Genomic DNA, 13,578 nt, shown 5'->3' with positions numbered 1-13,578 from the left:
ATCACCAGGCCATCATCATTTAATATCTACCACAGCTTTATGCTGTTGTATTTGCAGCATTTACTTGTTTTGTGTTACTTCCAGCACCAAGAAAATATGAGCAGAAATTAAATCCGTCATTACATCTCTAAAAAGGAACTAAAAATAGGCGGAGTCAGTCGCAGAAATCAAACGCCGATCAGCCTAAAATCCTCGGTCTCGGTTCGGTTGAAGTGAACTCTGGCGCAGTTTGAATAAATACCAAGCGGATTGGAGACTGCTTCAAAAGAAGGAAGTGGACTGTTCTGCATGGCATTCTGGGTAAATACTACCAAAACAAACATGCTAGCCCAGTGTTAGCGGGAGAAATGACTCGTGGAAATGAATCTTACAACTGTTTAAATCTGATGCTACTCCATCTTTGTTTACATTTTGTGAAGAAATGTCTCTGTTTCTTCAGTAGTTCTTGGTGTAGCGCCCCCACAGGCAAGGAGGGGAACAGATTTTTTAATTAGTTTGGCTCGTTTGATAGTGCAGAGTGAAAGCAAACTGCAGCAGCTGAAAATGTAACAAATGTTTCAATTTAAGTCCCCAATAAAACCAAATGGACTGGACTATCAGGTGTGAAAACATCAGAGAAATCCAAGTACATAGTAGGAATTTAAAATACAATAGAAAATACATGTCAATATTTCCAAGCAGCTTCTTTTTGTGAAATATTTAAACCTATTCTCTGTACAATCCACTATATTGTGATATTTAAGAATATCAAATCTTTCTTCTGTTAAACTTGCAACAACATGCCCCAGGAGAATAAAATAACATCAAAATATGCTGAAATCAGGAGGAAAATCATAATCTGGCCATCATAACAGAGCACGAGAATACATACATCAGCAAAGCATTCAAAAAACCACGGCAGAATGAACATAAAACCAGTTGGTCATAACATTTACTGTAGCCATGATGGAAAACAGACATAGGAGATTTAATCTTAAAAAATAAATACTTCTGAAAGCAATTATACCAAGAAAAAAATATATAAAATCTGCGGACCAACAGCACGCATGTTCACCTCGAAGCTCAAATAAAACTTCGCCATAAAACACTAATTTAGACACAACAAGCTTCACAACTTCGTCTGAATAACGAGGGATTTCATGGGATGTAAAAAATGTTTTTGCTCAGGAAAAGCTTGCTGAGCGCGCTCCAAGTGCTGATGGTCGTCCAGAGTGCTTTAAGCCCCAGAGGCCCGGCGAGCTGCAGCGAGCAGAACCAGGATAATGCCAGAGCATGCAGGAATCGCATATTACTAATGTTTATCTGGCATGCTGCAGGAGTTTGGGCTGGACGGGACTAAACGGCTTCAGGAGAACAGCTAACTACCTCCATCTGCTCATAAAGTCGTGTTTTATTCAGAGTTCCTTTAAAGTTTCATCTTCAGTGAATCGTCTTTCCGTTTGTGGCGCTGAGGCTGCTTTTAATGCGACATTTGACAACTTTTCCGCTTTAAAACATCACTTTGGGATAACTCTAAAGTGAAATGTATTAGTTTTACTGAGAGATTCAGTTTGAACACGACCTGCTGCCAACAACAGACGAAAACTGTATTAAAGTAGGAGCAGCAATACTTTAACATATTTTTACCCAAGTAAGAGTAAAAAGTAGTCGTCAAGCAACAGTTAAAATGCCTGATTTAATATTTAAAAATAATGTTATCAGACAGACAAAAATGCAACATTATGTCCAAATTCTGATATTTAAAAGTATAAAATTTTTAAAAATTAATGCAAATGAATAAGATTACTTAATAGATCCAGACAGCACTTTTCCAAACCTTAAGAAATCTATGAAACTAATACTTACAGTTGGTAATGCAAATATACTGTATGCCACACCAATGGTGTCCAAAGTGCGGCGCGCGGGCCGTTTGTGGCCCTTAGTCTGATTGTTTTGTGCCCCCCCCAACGGCGGTTGAATGAACTTTATATTTTTAATCAGGATAAAAATATTTTGTACATAATGTTGAGTACGACACAAAGTATTCATCTTTTTACAACCAAACTTTTACAGTAAGTAGAATCACGTTTATCCAGACACTTTGACTGAAAAGCTGATGTAAATAAGCTTTTTTTTTTATTCATTAAATTCGGCTAAATGTAGCAAGTGTTTTTTTTTATTTTTAAAGAAAGTAACTCAAATCCCCCTTTTAAAACTGAGACTAAATTTGTTAAAGCAAGCCTACAAGAATTTGAAAACTAGACAACTTTTATTTAATACAGCAAACTTGCAAAATTGCAAAATCCTTTCTAAACTTTGGAAATAGGATAAATAACATAAAAATAAATACACAAAAAATATCTGATTACTTTATTTGCTTGATGTTATGAAAATAATACCCAAGTAAAAGTAAAAAGATTGTCGTAAAACTACTGCCAGAAGAACATTTTCTCCAAAAACTGTAAATGTAAATACTCCTCCGCTGTTCAAACAGTTGATTAAACATTAAATCCACTCGTCATAACATGAAACCGCTGAGATCAGTTATCAATCTGCCAGACTCTTCTGTGAAATGTCAGCTGTCAAGGAAAAAATCACCAAGTTTGAAGCTCAAAATGCAAAGCAAAAATGAGTGTTTTGTTCCTCACAGGGGGAGTAAATCCTTTCAAGAAGAAATATTGGGCTTCAGTCTCTGTTTCTAATGTTTGTTAACTTTATTCTGCGATTCAAACGCGCTCCTACGTGTCTCTTTTAAAGTAATCCAATCAGCCTCTGGGAAATTTCAGGGAGATTCGTACATCATGAAACGATTACCATGTGTTTACCGACTCCATAAGCCAATATTTAAGAACTTAATATGAAGCAGAGCTTTATTTCCATGGTTGAGTAACAAACAATAACAAGGTTAGCAATCTGCAGCTTTAAGAAGTACCACTTCCTCCTCTTCAAACATTTGTGCAGAAATTGTTTTAAAAACACGTTTAAAAGCTTCACATTAGACGTCTTAGAGTCTAATGTAAACTGCAGAAATTGAATTTATATACAATAGTTCACAAAACTATACAGATCAGGTCTCTGTAATGTACAAAGTGAGGCTCTGGTAGATCACAAATCAAAACTTTTTTACATTATTCTGGATAATTCAACTGAAAAAGAGTGTGATTTGTTTGAAGCATAAATAAAAAAAATCTAATTATTTATAAAAAGAGAAGAAATCAGGCAGGTGAAGCTTTAGGACAGAGAGAAGGAATGACTGGAAAATATGTAGAATAATGAGGATATTGCAGCATTTCTCCAAATTTTATGAAAAGTGCTTTCTAGTATTATAAGAGAACACAGTTATTAGTAAAAACATAGTTTTACTTTTCTAAAAAACTTTCTGTGATTAAATGGAAAGGTAAAATAGCTTCTTGAGACAGATTGAAAAACAACATAAAAACTTTTAGCTTCTTTTTCCTACTTATTGATTGTCTGCAAAGTTAAGAAATAATTTTATTTAAAAACTGATTCCAAATACCCACAAACCAACACATTTTGACGGTGAAAAAGACGTACAAACAATAAAAACAGCCACAGTGAAAGAAGGAGTTCGTGGAGAATCTAAAACTCAGAAATCTGAGATGGAGATTTTTAAAAATCCTGGTTTGAGGGACTGAGGTTTTCAGCAGCTCGTCATTATTTGATCCTCTCAGTGACATAATGTTCTGTGAAACAGGCTGAATGAATGAACTCAGGCACTTTCTCAGGTAAAATTCAAACTTTGAAGTGTAAAAAGATCCAACTGAAAAATCTAATAATAAGTCTCCCATATGAGAGTCGTGACAGAAAAACACACGACGTCGTCACTTGATATTTCTCACTGCCTACCGCATGCAGACTCGGACCATTTTTCTTTTGGTGAAACCTCAAACATGCGCGTCTTGTTAATGATGTGAGGAGAGAACTGATCTCTGACGGTTTATGTGGCTTAAAGATCAAGACCTTCTGATGCGAGCGCCGCCCCACGACACATGCAGGACATGCAGAACAGCTGCGATGATGTAATGAAGGAGGAAATATCTGAAGGAAGAGAGGGAAAAAAGCTGAGCCTCGGCTACGTCCAGAGAGGAGTTGATTTATGGCATCTGCACATACTTGATAGTTCTCAAATTTTATCCATTAACACACACAGTCCATCATAATTTCCTTTAAATTGAGTACTGAAAAGAAAAACAGAATGGTTGCTATGGAAACTTGGTGACTCCGACAAGATCTTTTTTTTAATCTGCCATATTTAACATCCTTCTCACTGTAGAAGGTTACGAGATAAACTTGGGTCTTTCTGTAGCCGCGTTTGTCAAAGAAGCAGACGTTTAAAGTATCAGGCAGAAGCATGTTCTCTCCACTTGGGTTGCTAGGTAACGGGCTGGGCTAGGCCGGGGTTGCTAGGCGACGACGCAGAGTGACTCAATCATTGGTAGGTTTTTAACCAAAAAATATGAACTTTTTGCTAGAAAAATGGCTGGGTGTTTGTAGAAGCAGCTGAGAACAAAATGGAAGAACAAAAATGCACAAAATGTGAATTTTGTGTAATTCGTTCACTTTCAAGGAAACAGCAATTTTTGGAAAAACAAAAAGTGAAAAAGTTTTTGCGCTAGGATGAGGATGTTTTTCAGGATTTGTACAGGAATTTGAAAAAACGTTTTTAACATCACGAGTCACGTGATCAACACCTGTATGGTTCTACTGGTGGAAAAGACAGGAAGTGGTAGGATGATGTTTTTAATGACTTATCATATGAAGAAACTTATTAAATCCTGTTTCTTACTTAATGGAAAAACTGCAATTTGAAAAACTGTTTTTTTTTTTTTTTTTTTTTTTTACATTTGCAGAATATCAACAAAGTTTTGTGCAAGTCTGTAACGGAAAAAGAAAAAACATAAACTAACAACCAAACGCTTCAAGAATCTTGTGACAAAGGATTTTTACTCCATTAAACAAATCTCATATTGAAAGTTGGATTTTTATCCTAGCGGGATGGTGGGCACATTTCTGCTAATTCGCTAAGAGTGGAGCTAATTGCTCGTTTAGCACATTTGCTAACTTTTAAAATGTTGAGCGAACTTAGCTTCCCTTAAATACATTTTCTGGATAAATTTTAAAGATCTATTTTGATTGTTTGTTTAATAAATTTTCAGTTGAATAAAGTTCAAGTTAAAGTTTTTTGGTTAAATCTTTCAAGTAGTTTATATTCATGCTTTTATTTTGAAGTAGGTGAAGACAGATCCATTTCCTCTCCTGACTTTCTTCACTTATGAAACACAATAACTTATCTTGTACCCAGAATGCATTGCTGTAGAACTACAGGTAGTTCAGCCGTACACAGCTTAAAATATAAGTGGACAAACTAACAAAACACAAGGAATAAAATAAAACAGATATTAATAAACCGATATGGCAAGACCTTTCAAGCAATAATGAATGGAGAAATGAATAAATATGGCAAGATCTTTCAAACAAAATGAAGCACTCAGAAGTGATATAAACATAAATTAAAACCAAACACCCATTTACATTTTAGTATTAAAGTATCAAAGCATGTTTAATGAAACCTGCTGGAAAGTGAAGCAACCATCCATAAGAGAAAAACCTAAACCACTTCAGCAGTTATGCAGCATATAACCGGCTATTTGAGGGTTCTGCTGTTTACATTCTGTCTGAAACTGAGTAAATTAGACGAAAACGTCCACATAACACATAAACTCACAACCTTCCAATTTAGAAGCAAATATAACCTACAACAGACTTTGAAGTAGCTTTTCTTTGCAACAGCAATAAGCAAAAATTTTAACATAATAAAATATCCCAGAGCGGAGTCAATTTTATTATTCTCCTTGATCTTCAAACTTGCATGATTTAGTGAGTCTGCAGCAGCTTTTCTTAATGCATCCAAACACTGGAGAGTCCATTACTGCCCAGTGGGCGAAATAACGAAACCGCAGAGGGAGACTTGTCATTACAGAGGCGATGTAAACGTTCTGGAAGATTAAAGCAACAACCTCTGTTTAACTGGCCGAACATCTGGATGCATTAGAGCCCAAACAGCTGCTGGAGATCCTCACCAATCATTCGTCACTGAAACAGAGGCGACTCTCAGATAAAGGAATAAAACTGCTTCACTGATTCTGGAATAATATGATTAACAATTAAGCACTTCATTTCTGATGAAACAAAAGTGGATTTGATGCAACATTTAGATTCATAAAAGTCCTTCAGAGGTCAATTGATATCTCCGTCCAAAACACCAGAATTTCTTAAATTATAAGAAAAATAAGCAAGAAATAATTTCAACTGAGCCTATTTGCTCAAAGATGGCTTCATATTAAAATAAAGTATAATTTAATAAATGTGCTCAGAAATATACGTCGTTTAACACTAATATTTATACAACACATAAATATACGAATATAAATATGGAGTCAAAATCAAATTAATTTTATTCTAATTTGGGTTTGATCTGAATGTATGTTTAAAGTTTACTAGTTTAGCCTGAATAGATTTAAACTGGGTTTGGAATTGGATCTTATCTTGATCTGTTTTGAATTGTTGCCACATGATTAAATTAAATTTAAATACATTGGAGCCGTTTTAGAAAACCAGCCAGTTCTCACCTGTTCGTTCTCCTCTGTCGCCTCGATCACCTTTATCCCCTCTGAAGCCTCTGTCTCCTCTGTCACCTGCAAACAATCACCAGAAAAATCTGTAAATAACTTTAAAATGACATGCGGAGAAAGATTAAAACAGAGAAAACACAACATATTACAAAGACAAAGCAACAAAGACCAAATAATACAGAAGAGGCAACAATTTTTGAGCATCACAGAAACTGTTTATCAGCTGAAAAAGCCGCAAAATTTGCTATACAGTGATAATTAGACCACATTAAACAGAGAAGACAGACATATTAGTTCAATCTTTAAAGGTTCTTTTTCTACAATATTTTCTTGATTTCAAACCCTTTTTCTCTCCTTTCAGCTCTTTGGGATGTTTTTACCAGAACCATTTTAAATAAGCAGCCCTGTAATTGAGAAAACAGGCGTGAAACGTAGAAATTAGAGGGCTACGAATGTGTTTAATCTGCCTTCAGAGAGCTTTACCAGAAAAACAGAAACCAGAAGAGAATTATAATGTAATATTGGGGCAAAAATGTTGATCTATAGCTTAAAAAGTGTAAAACCACCAAATCAAAGGAGGAAAAATACCCTTCATTTTGGTTGTTGTAAATATATGACGCATTTACCCACAAATGTCACTGCAATCAACAGCTTGGAGGCAACTCATTTCTCATTTGTTTTTATTTAAAAATAAAATCCTTTGCCAAAATGGCAACAACTTGCTGCTAGCTCTCCGCAGCGAGGCTCAAAACCACAAGGCTGTTCCTGCCATCAAAATATACGGGGATTAGCAGAAACTGGGAATCTTTCCCAACTTTAAATTGATTTTCTTTTAAATCGCAGCGCGGCGGTTAGGTGTCAGCAGAGGTGGCCCTCAGGCCCACCAGCCATGTTTTACAGCCGGTGTTTGGTCCGGCCAGGCGGACACACCCTGCCTGTGACGCGCAGAGCTGTCAGGGCTGGATGCATTTCACCACATCCTTAACAACTAAAATATACAGCAGGGAAAACACAAACACACCATAAGCTACTGCTGAGCCACAAAATACAGACAGCGACCGGATTTAAGAGACACCAAGTCGGTCTGGATTTCAGCGGCCCTGAAAGACGTTTGAAATTAACATGTTGCTGCAGCTTTTAAAACGGTATTTGAAATGTTCAGACAACGTTTTAACATGAGGGATTTATTTAATGGCTAAAACTGAAGTTATTATCTTAGGACCCGAAGAGGAACGATCTTCAGCAGCCAAAAACAAATGATCAGGCCTGAATCTTCACATACTTAAAATAAGACAAAACTAACCAGTTACTTTTAAGTCAATAATTCCTTAATAATGATAAAAATTACTTATTCCATTGGCAGATATGTATTAAATGAAATAATCTGCCAGTGGATTGTTATTATTTACTAGAATTTGGTTGCTAGGTGACGGGCTGGGCCTGGCTGGTGTTGCTAGGTAACGGCTCTAGTGGAAGTAGAACTCTGTTGCTAGGTGACTGGCTAAGCCTGGCTGGCGTTGCTAGCAACAACTTCCTGATTATTTCTTACTTATTTTATGGTCACCCGATCATCCTCTACGTCTTCCAAACTGATTAATTTTTACTGTTTAAGTTAAGAAATCAGAACGATCTTGATATTTTGTTGTAATATTCAATGAAATTATTTATTCATTCAAATGATTTAAATCCAAAGAGCTATTCTGAAGCGAGTCTTTGCATGTTTTCTTTAATAATCCTGGGTTAATGACTGCAACATGTGGTTATGATTTGCAACAATCGGACATTTCCTTTTATTTTGAAGGGTCACATTAAGGACAGGAGAGATATCTGCTGGTGAAATTTGCTGTCTATGTGTGTGATGGCTCACAAACATTTGCCTTTGTGATTAAAGTCTCTCACTGTGAAATGTGTAAGCTGTTCCAGGTGAAACAGCTGCTGTTTGGAATAAAACAGCCAAAGATTTCCCAAACAAAACTTTATTTAATTCCCTAAATATGATTTAGCCATCTCCCAGTTTGCATGAGTTTTGGCTTCCTCTGTTGACTTTCTTTTCCTTTTTTTTGTCGCCCTGAATGTTTTTTTGGCCCAATTAATCTTATAATTGTGATTGAAAAGACTTTTTTTAAATTTTTTATTATCTAATAAATCTGAGACGTCTCATTTCCTGCTTGTTGCTCATTGGTTAGAAACATTAGATGTAAAACTTCCTTTATTGATACAAAAACGGTGTCATTAGAGGAGGATATCTTGTTCCTTTTTTTCTGAGCACATCTTCAAAGAAGTTTGAACCAATGTTCGCCAAATGTGTTGGGGAGAATACGAACTTCCAGATGTCTGCTTTGCTTCTGCAGCAGAAATACAAATGAAGGAATGGAAGTCGGCCAGCGTTGCAGGATCCAGGCCAAAATGTAAAAGCTAAGCAGGAAATGCGCCAGAAGTTTTTAATTCTGGATTATAATTTGTGTCATCCATTAGAGTCATTATTAATTTAGATTAAGACGTCGCAGTTTTCCAAACCATGCTATGTCTGTTTGCGGTAGCTGAATTTTTGGTGGGCATATGCAGCGGTGTGCTAATGGAAGACATCTTGCAATAAAAAGTTGCTGCGACTCAAATTTGCAATGTCAGGAATAAGTGTAAAGATAAAATTAAAAAGATATAAAACTGTTTGGGTAAAACAGAATCAGCCCAGTAAAATCTTGTAGTTGACAAAGGTCTAATAGTCCATCTGGTCCGGACCTGGACTGAGGTCAATCCAGTTAATGACCAGAGTCCACATACAGAAAAACATATCAATTTTATCCAATAGAAGCAGCTTTAAATGCCCAAATTAAAAAAATAACGTTGGCGTTGAGAGTTGTTCTCATTGTTGGACCATAACTAAGTGACAGGAACAAAAAGTTTTTTTTAAAGAGATCTTGGTGAACTGTGGGACTGAACATTGGACATTTCAACTAAACCAGCAGTGATTTCCAGCAGCTGTTGGCTGAACACACAAACACTAAAAAAACACAAACACTACGACTATGACTCCGACTTTTGGGAACTTTGTTTTTATTTGAACAGCTCAGCAGGCGATGCTGGATTTCGGGTAATCTCTGCAGGTTTTGGGCTCTGCAGATTTGACGAAGCCAAAAAAGACAAAAACAAGACAGATAAGGTGTAGAAGGAATGCTTTTCTATTGTCAAGTTCTAGATTAGATCATTAAAAGTTGGATAAATGTGCAGAAAAACTATGGAGTCCAGACAATGAGTGCTTTGAATCTAAAAATACAACCTGAATATGAGTCAGCCTGGACTAATAAACATGCATAAGTTTATCACAAAAGCAAATAAGCAGCAATAGATGAACCGGCTGCAATAAGTTTATAAAACTTTCATCTTCAAGGAAGTATAATTCCCAACTTTATTTATATAACAATGAACATTTCTTGAATTGCAGTTCACACTGTCTGTGTTTTTGGACCGACTCTGTCTGTGATGAATATAAACACCTAATGTCGGAAAATAAAATATTAATCTGAACAAAACAGGAAATTTAAGATTATTCATTGTTTATGTTTTTATTGGAATGAAAAGCTCCCAAACAAGAATCGTTTTAAATCCAGGGAAACTTTCACTGCAACATTTGAGTAATTATGAGACAGCTGAACAGCAATCAGATCAGCAGGGACAGCTGCTGCGGTGGAGCAACAATGATGTGGATGTTGAAATAATTACAGTTTCCAATACTGAGCAGAAATCAGTTGCACCTGCTGGGAACTGCAGAAGTGTTAACATTTTTTAGTTTCTGCTAAATCCCTATAAAGTTTTATTTTACTTCACGAAGCCATTTGAGGACTGGGTCTTGAATGTCTTTTGGAGGAAAGCCTGAAAAGATTCAAAAGACGAACATGTTTCCAAATTTCAAGTGTGAGTTGTGAAACATAGAGAAAGAAGATATTTTTTTGTGAGGTTGTTAAAATGAAATCTAAAGTAGCTCCTGTAGCTATGGAGGAAAAATAAGCCATAAAGTAGTCAGGCAAGTTTACAACATGTAATGTTATCCACATACAATCTTAAAAACACAGTAACAAATTTAATATAAACAAGTATAAAACTTAAGTCTCACTTGCACTATAAAGTGGTTTTTACACTCAAAAAGCTTCCTTTAAGTACAAAATAAAGTTAAATGTTTCCAAGGTTGGCTTGGCATGAATTAAAGTTTGGATTTTGAACACAAATTGGTTTGCAAGGTTTTAAGATTTCCTTCTCAGCCTTGGCGAGCCACAAACCACATACGTGCTGAGTTTAATTGCTGGTGAAAAGCTGGTTCATCCGGGCTGCCAGTGGATTCTTCTGGTATTTCTCTCCCTTGGTTGACGCTCAGTAAAATACAGTGATACTCTCAGATCTGAAATTAAGTTCATGGGTTTTAAAAATGTCAATTTATTCTGTAAATGTAGTTTTGGGTTCAGTTTGAAGGCATTAATGGTTCGTTTGTTTGCTCTCTCTGACCACGTTACACGAGCTCAACCCAATATCTCAATAAAAAAGATTAGCAGATTTATTTATGTCACTAATTCAATTCTAAAAGTGGAACTGATTATATAACAACTTTTGTTAAATTTGAAATTTGACAGCTTACAGATACAATTCAGCTTGAGAAAATTTTAATTTTACTCAAGACTAATTAAAAAGTAAAATAATCAATAAAATGACCAGCGTACTTAATAGACGCCCAACAGAGAGTCAGAAAGCACATTACTATAAAGTTGAGTGGAAGGAAAACGTGTGCAAGTGTTTAGCAATAATCAATAAATCAGTTAATTGGATTGTAATTTATAATGAGGTCAATAATTTCGAGTTGTATGCTTGTTTGTTTTCGTCATCTCTCTTTCTACCAAACAGACTGGATATCATCTGACTTTCCTTATCGTTTCCATGGCAACGGGCTCAATATGGGGAACAACAAAGTGATTTTACTCTTTAATCTCATCTTATTGTCCCACAGAGGAGAAATTCAGGAAAACCTTATTTGTTACGCTCATCTTTGTGACCACAAAAACCTAAACTGTGGAGATTAAGTAAAGATTAATGGGATTAACATAAAAATATTGCAGTGGAAAATTTCATCTGGTCATATATGTAACATCATACTAATAAAGTCATAATATGTTACCTAATAAAGTTTTCCACCAACTAAAATCAGAGGTTAGCACTTATGCTAAATAAATGTAATTGAATTGTGAATAAAAGTGAGAAAAAATGGTAAAATTCAATGTTTCTTTGCACATTTTGAAGCATTTTCTGTGGTTTTACAAAGTGGATCCCTGGCTAGAAGCTAAAGCTCTGCAGGGGGCCACAGCATGGAAACATTTGGGAAACCCCGGCTTAAAGGATGCAAGCTGCGTGGGTTATAAATGCAGTAATTGCAGTAAAAAGTGGGTGAAAGGTCAAATCTGAAGTGATTTTATGCACTGCATTGCCCGACTAGAACAATAAGACCAACGCCTCTCTGTAGAGATTAGATTGTTGTACCTTTAGGCCCAACTGGTCCGCGTTCGCCCTTCTCTCCCCGTGGACCATCGGCCCCAGGAGGTCCTTGCACGCCGCGGGGGCCTTGCATTCCCTTCTCTCCTGCAAATCCTGCAGCAAACAAACACAAAGCTGTGAACACATATTATGATTTAAACGTGACCTACTATGCTTCCTTGAACATGTTACGATAGCTCTATACCAGGGTGTCCAAACTATTTGCAACATTGGCCAAAGTTAGGAAGCACTAAATACGTTAAGCTTGCAATATAAGTGTAAGGGTTTTTTTTGTTTGTTTTGATAAGTTCCTAATTTTTAGGGTAATTTTTATCAGTTAATTTAGTCTAGAAAATCTTTTAGTTGATTCCCAGCAATGAAAATGAGAACTTTCTTCAAAAAACACTTCTTCCATTAATCAAGTTTGATGCAATAATTAAAGTCCCATAGTCTTAATTTGAGTCAAAAGTCACTGGAGGTTAACAGCTCGACTTACCAGGAAATTAAAAGTAAACGAAAACAGCTGTTCAAAGAAAAATGCTCTGTGCCTAACAGTTTTTGTTGAAGAAGACAAAATTGGTCATTTTCACACTCGCATGTGAAAGTGGCTGCAAACAAATGCACAATTATGCAACGGCACATCTTTGAAAAGCATTAGTAGAGCATCCTACACAACCAACAATAATGCAGAAAGTTGTTTCTGGATGGTAAGTCATCCAAAGACAACAAAACATTTTTCTCTTCCAGCAGCCATTGTACAGCACATACAGCAGGAAAACCAGCTGACCAACTATTCTGGGGTTCTGCTTGGGTTGCCAGGTAACTGGGCTGGGCTTGCATGGGGTTGCTAGGTAACGGGACAATGTCGTTACATTCAGAAGGTTTTTGAAACAGCTCGTTCCAGAAGCCATAAAACATTAACTTATTGCCATAAAATGCCTGGCTGTTTTATTAAGTACTTGGGTTGTTTTTAGAAACACTTGAGATCCAAATTCAAGTAGAATAATGTGCAAAATGTGAATTTTGTATAAAAAGTCCCATTTAAAGGTGCAGTCAGTTTTTTGGACAAAGCCAATTAAGTGGAAAACATGTAAAAAACTAAATCTAGCACTACAATTTGAAGAATGCTATATAAAAAACTAATACTGTGAAGCACTGATTTCCAATTTCCTGAAACCTCTGTGGAAAATGATAGAAACTGAGGCCAACAGGACATGTTTTCAAGCTTCCCCCCCCATCTTCTATTGTTTATATGGAAAATTTGGGTTTGAAAACAATGGTAAAGTTTTCTTTGACCTACGCCAAAACACCAATTTCTCTCCCATTGTTCCTTTCAAAACTGCAGCACAAACTAAGAATGTTTTTTGTAAGCAAATATCTCTAAGTTAGTTAATGACTTATTGATTGCGGCTCTGAAGTCAACACAATCATT

General features: G+C 36.0%; 1 protein-coding gene across 2 annotated transcripts in view; it reads right to left on the bottom strand.

Moving 5' to 3' along the window:
* Window positions 1-13,578, bottom strand: part of scara5 (scavenger receptor class A, member 5 (putative)) — an 80,671-nt gene that overhangs the window by 5,069 nt on the left and 62,024 nt on the right. For both annotated transcript variants that reach the window (XM_015028753.1, XM_015028754.1), the window contains exons 9-10: window positions 12,153-12,260; window positions 6,630-6,695 (exon numbers count right to left, since the gene is read on the bottom strand). In XM_015028753.1, coding sequence (XP_014884239.1) covers window positions 6,630-6,695; window positions 12,153-12,260 — 174 coding nt within the window. The remainder of the gene's footprint in view (window positions 1-6,629; window positions 6,696-12,152; window positions 12,261-13,578) is intronic.

The sequence above is a fragment of the Poecilia latipinna genome, unplaced genomic scaffold (assembly GCF_001443285.1).
Source record: "Poecilia latipinna isolate Pla-1442-1.1 unplaced genomic scaffold, P_latipinna-1.0 Scaffold134, whole genome shotgun sequence".
Lineage (NCBI taxonomy): Eukaryota > Metazoa > Chordata > Actinopteri > Cyprinodontiformes > Poeciliidae > Poecilia > Poecilia latipinna.
This window is presented reverse-complemented; position numbering and strand designations above follow the sequence as displayed.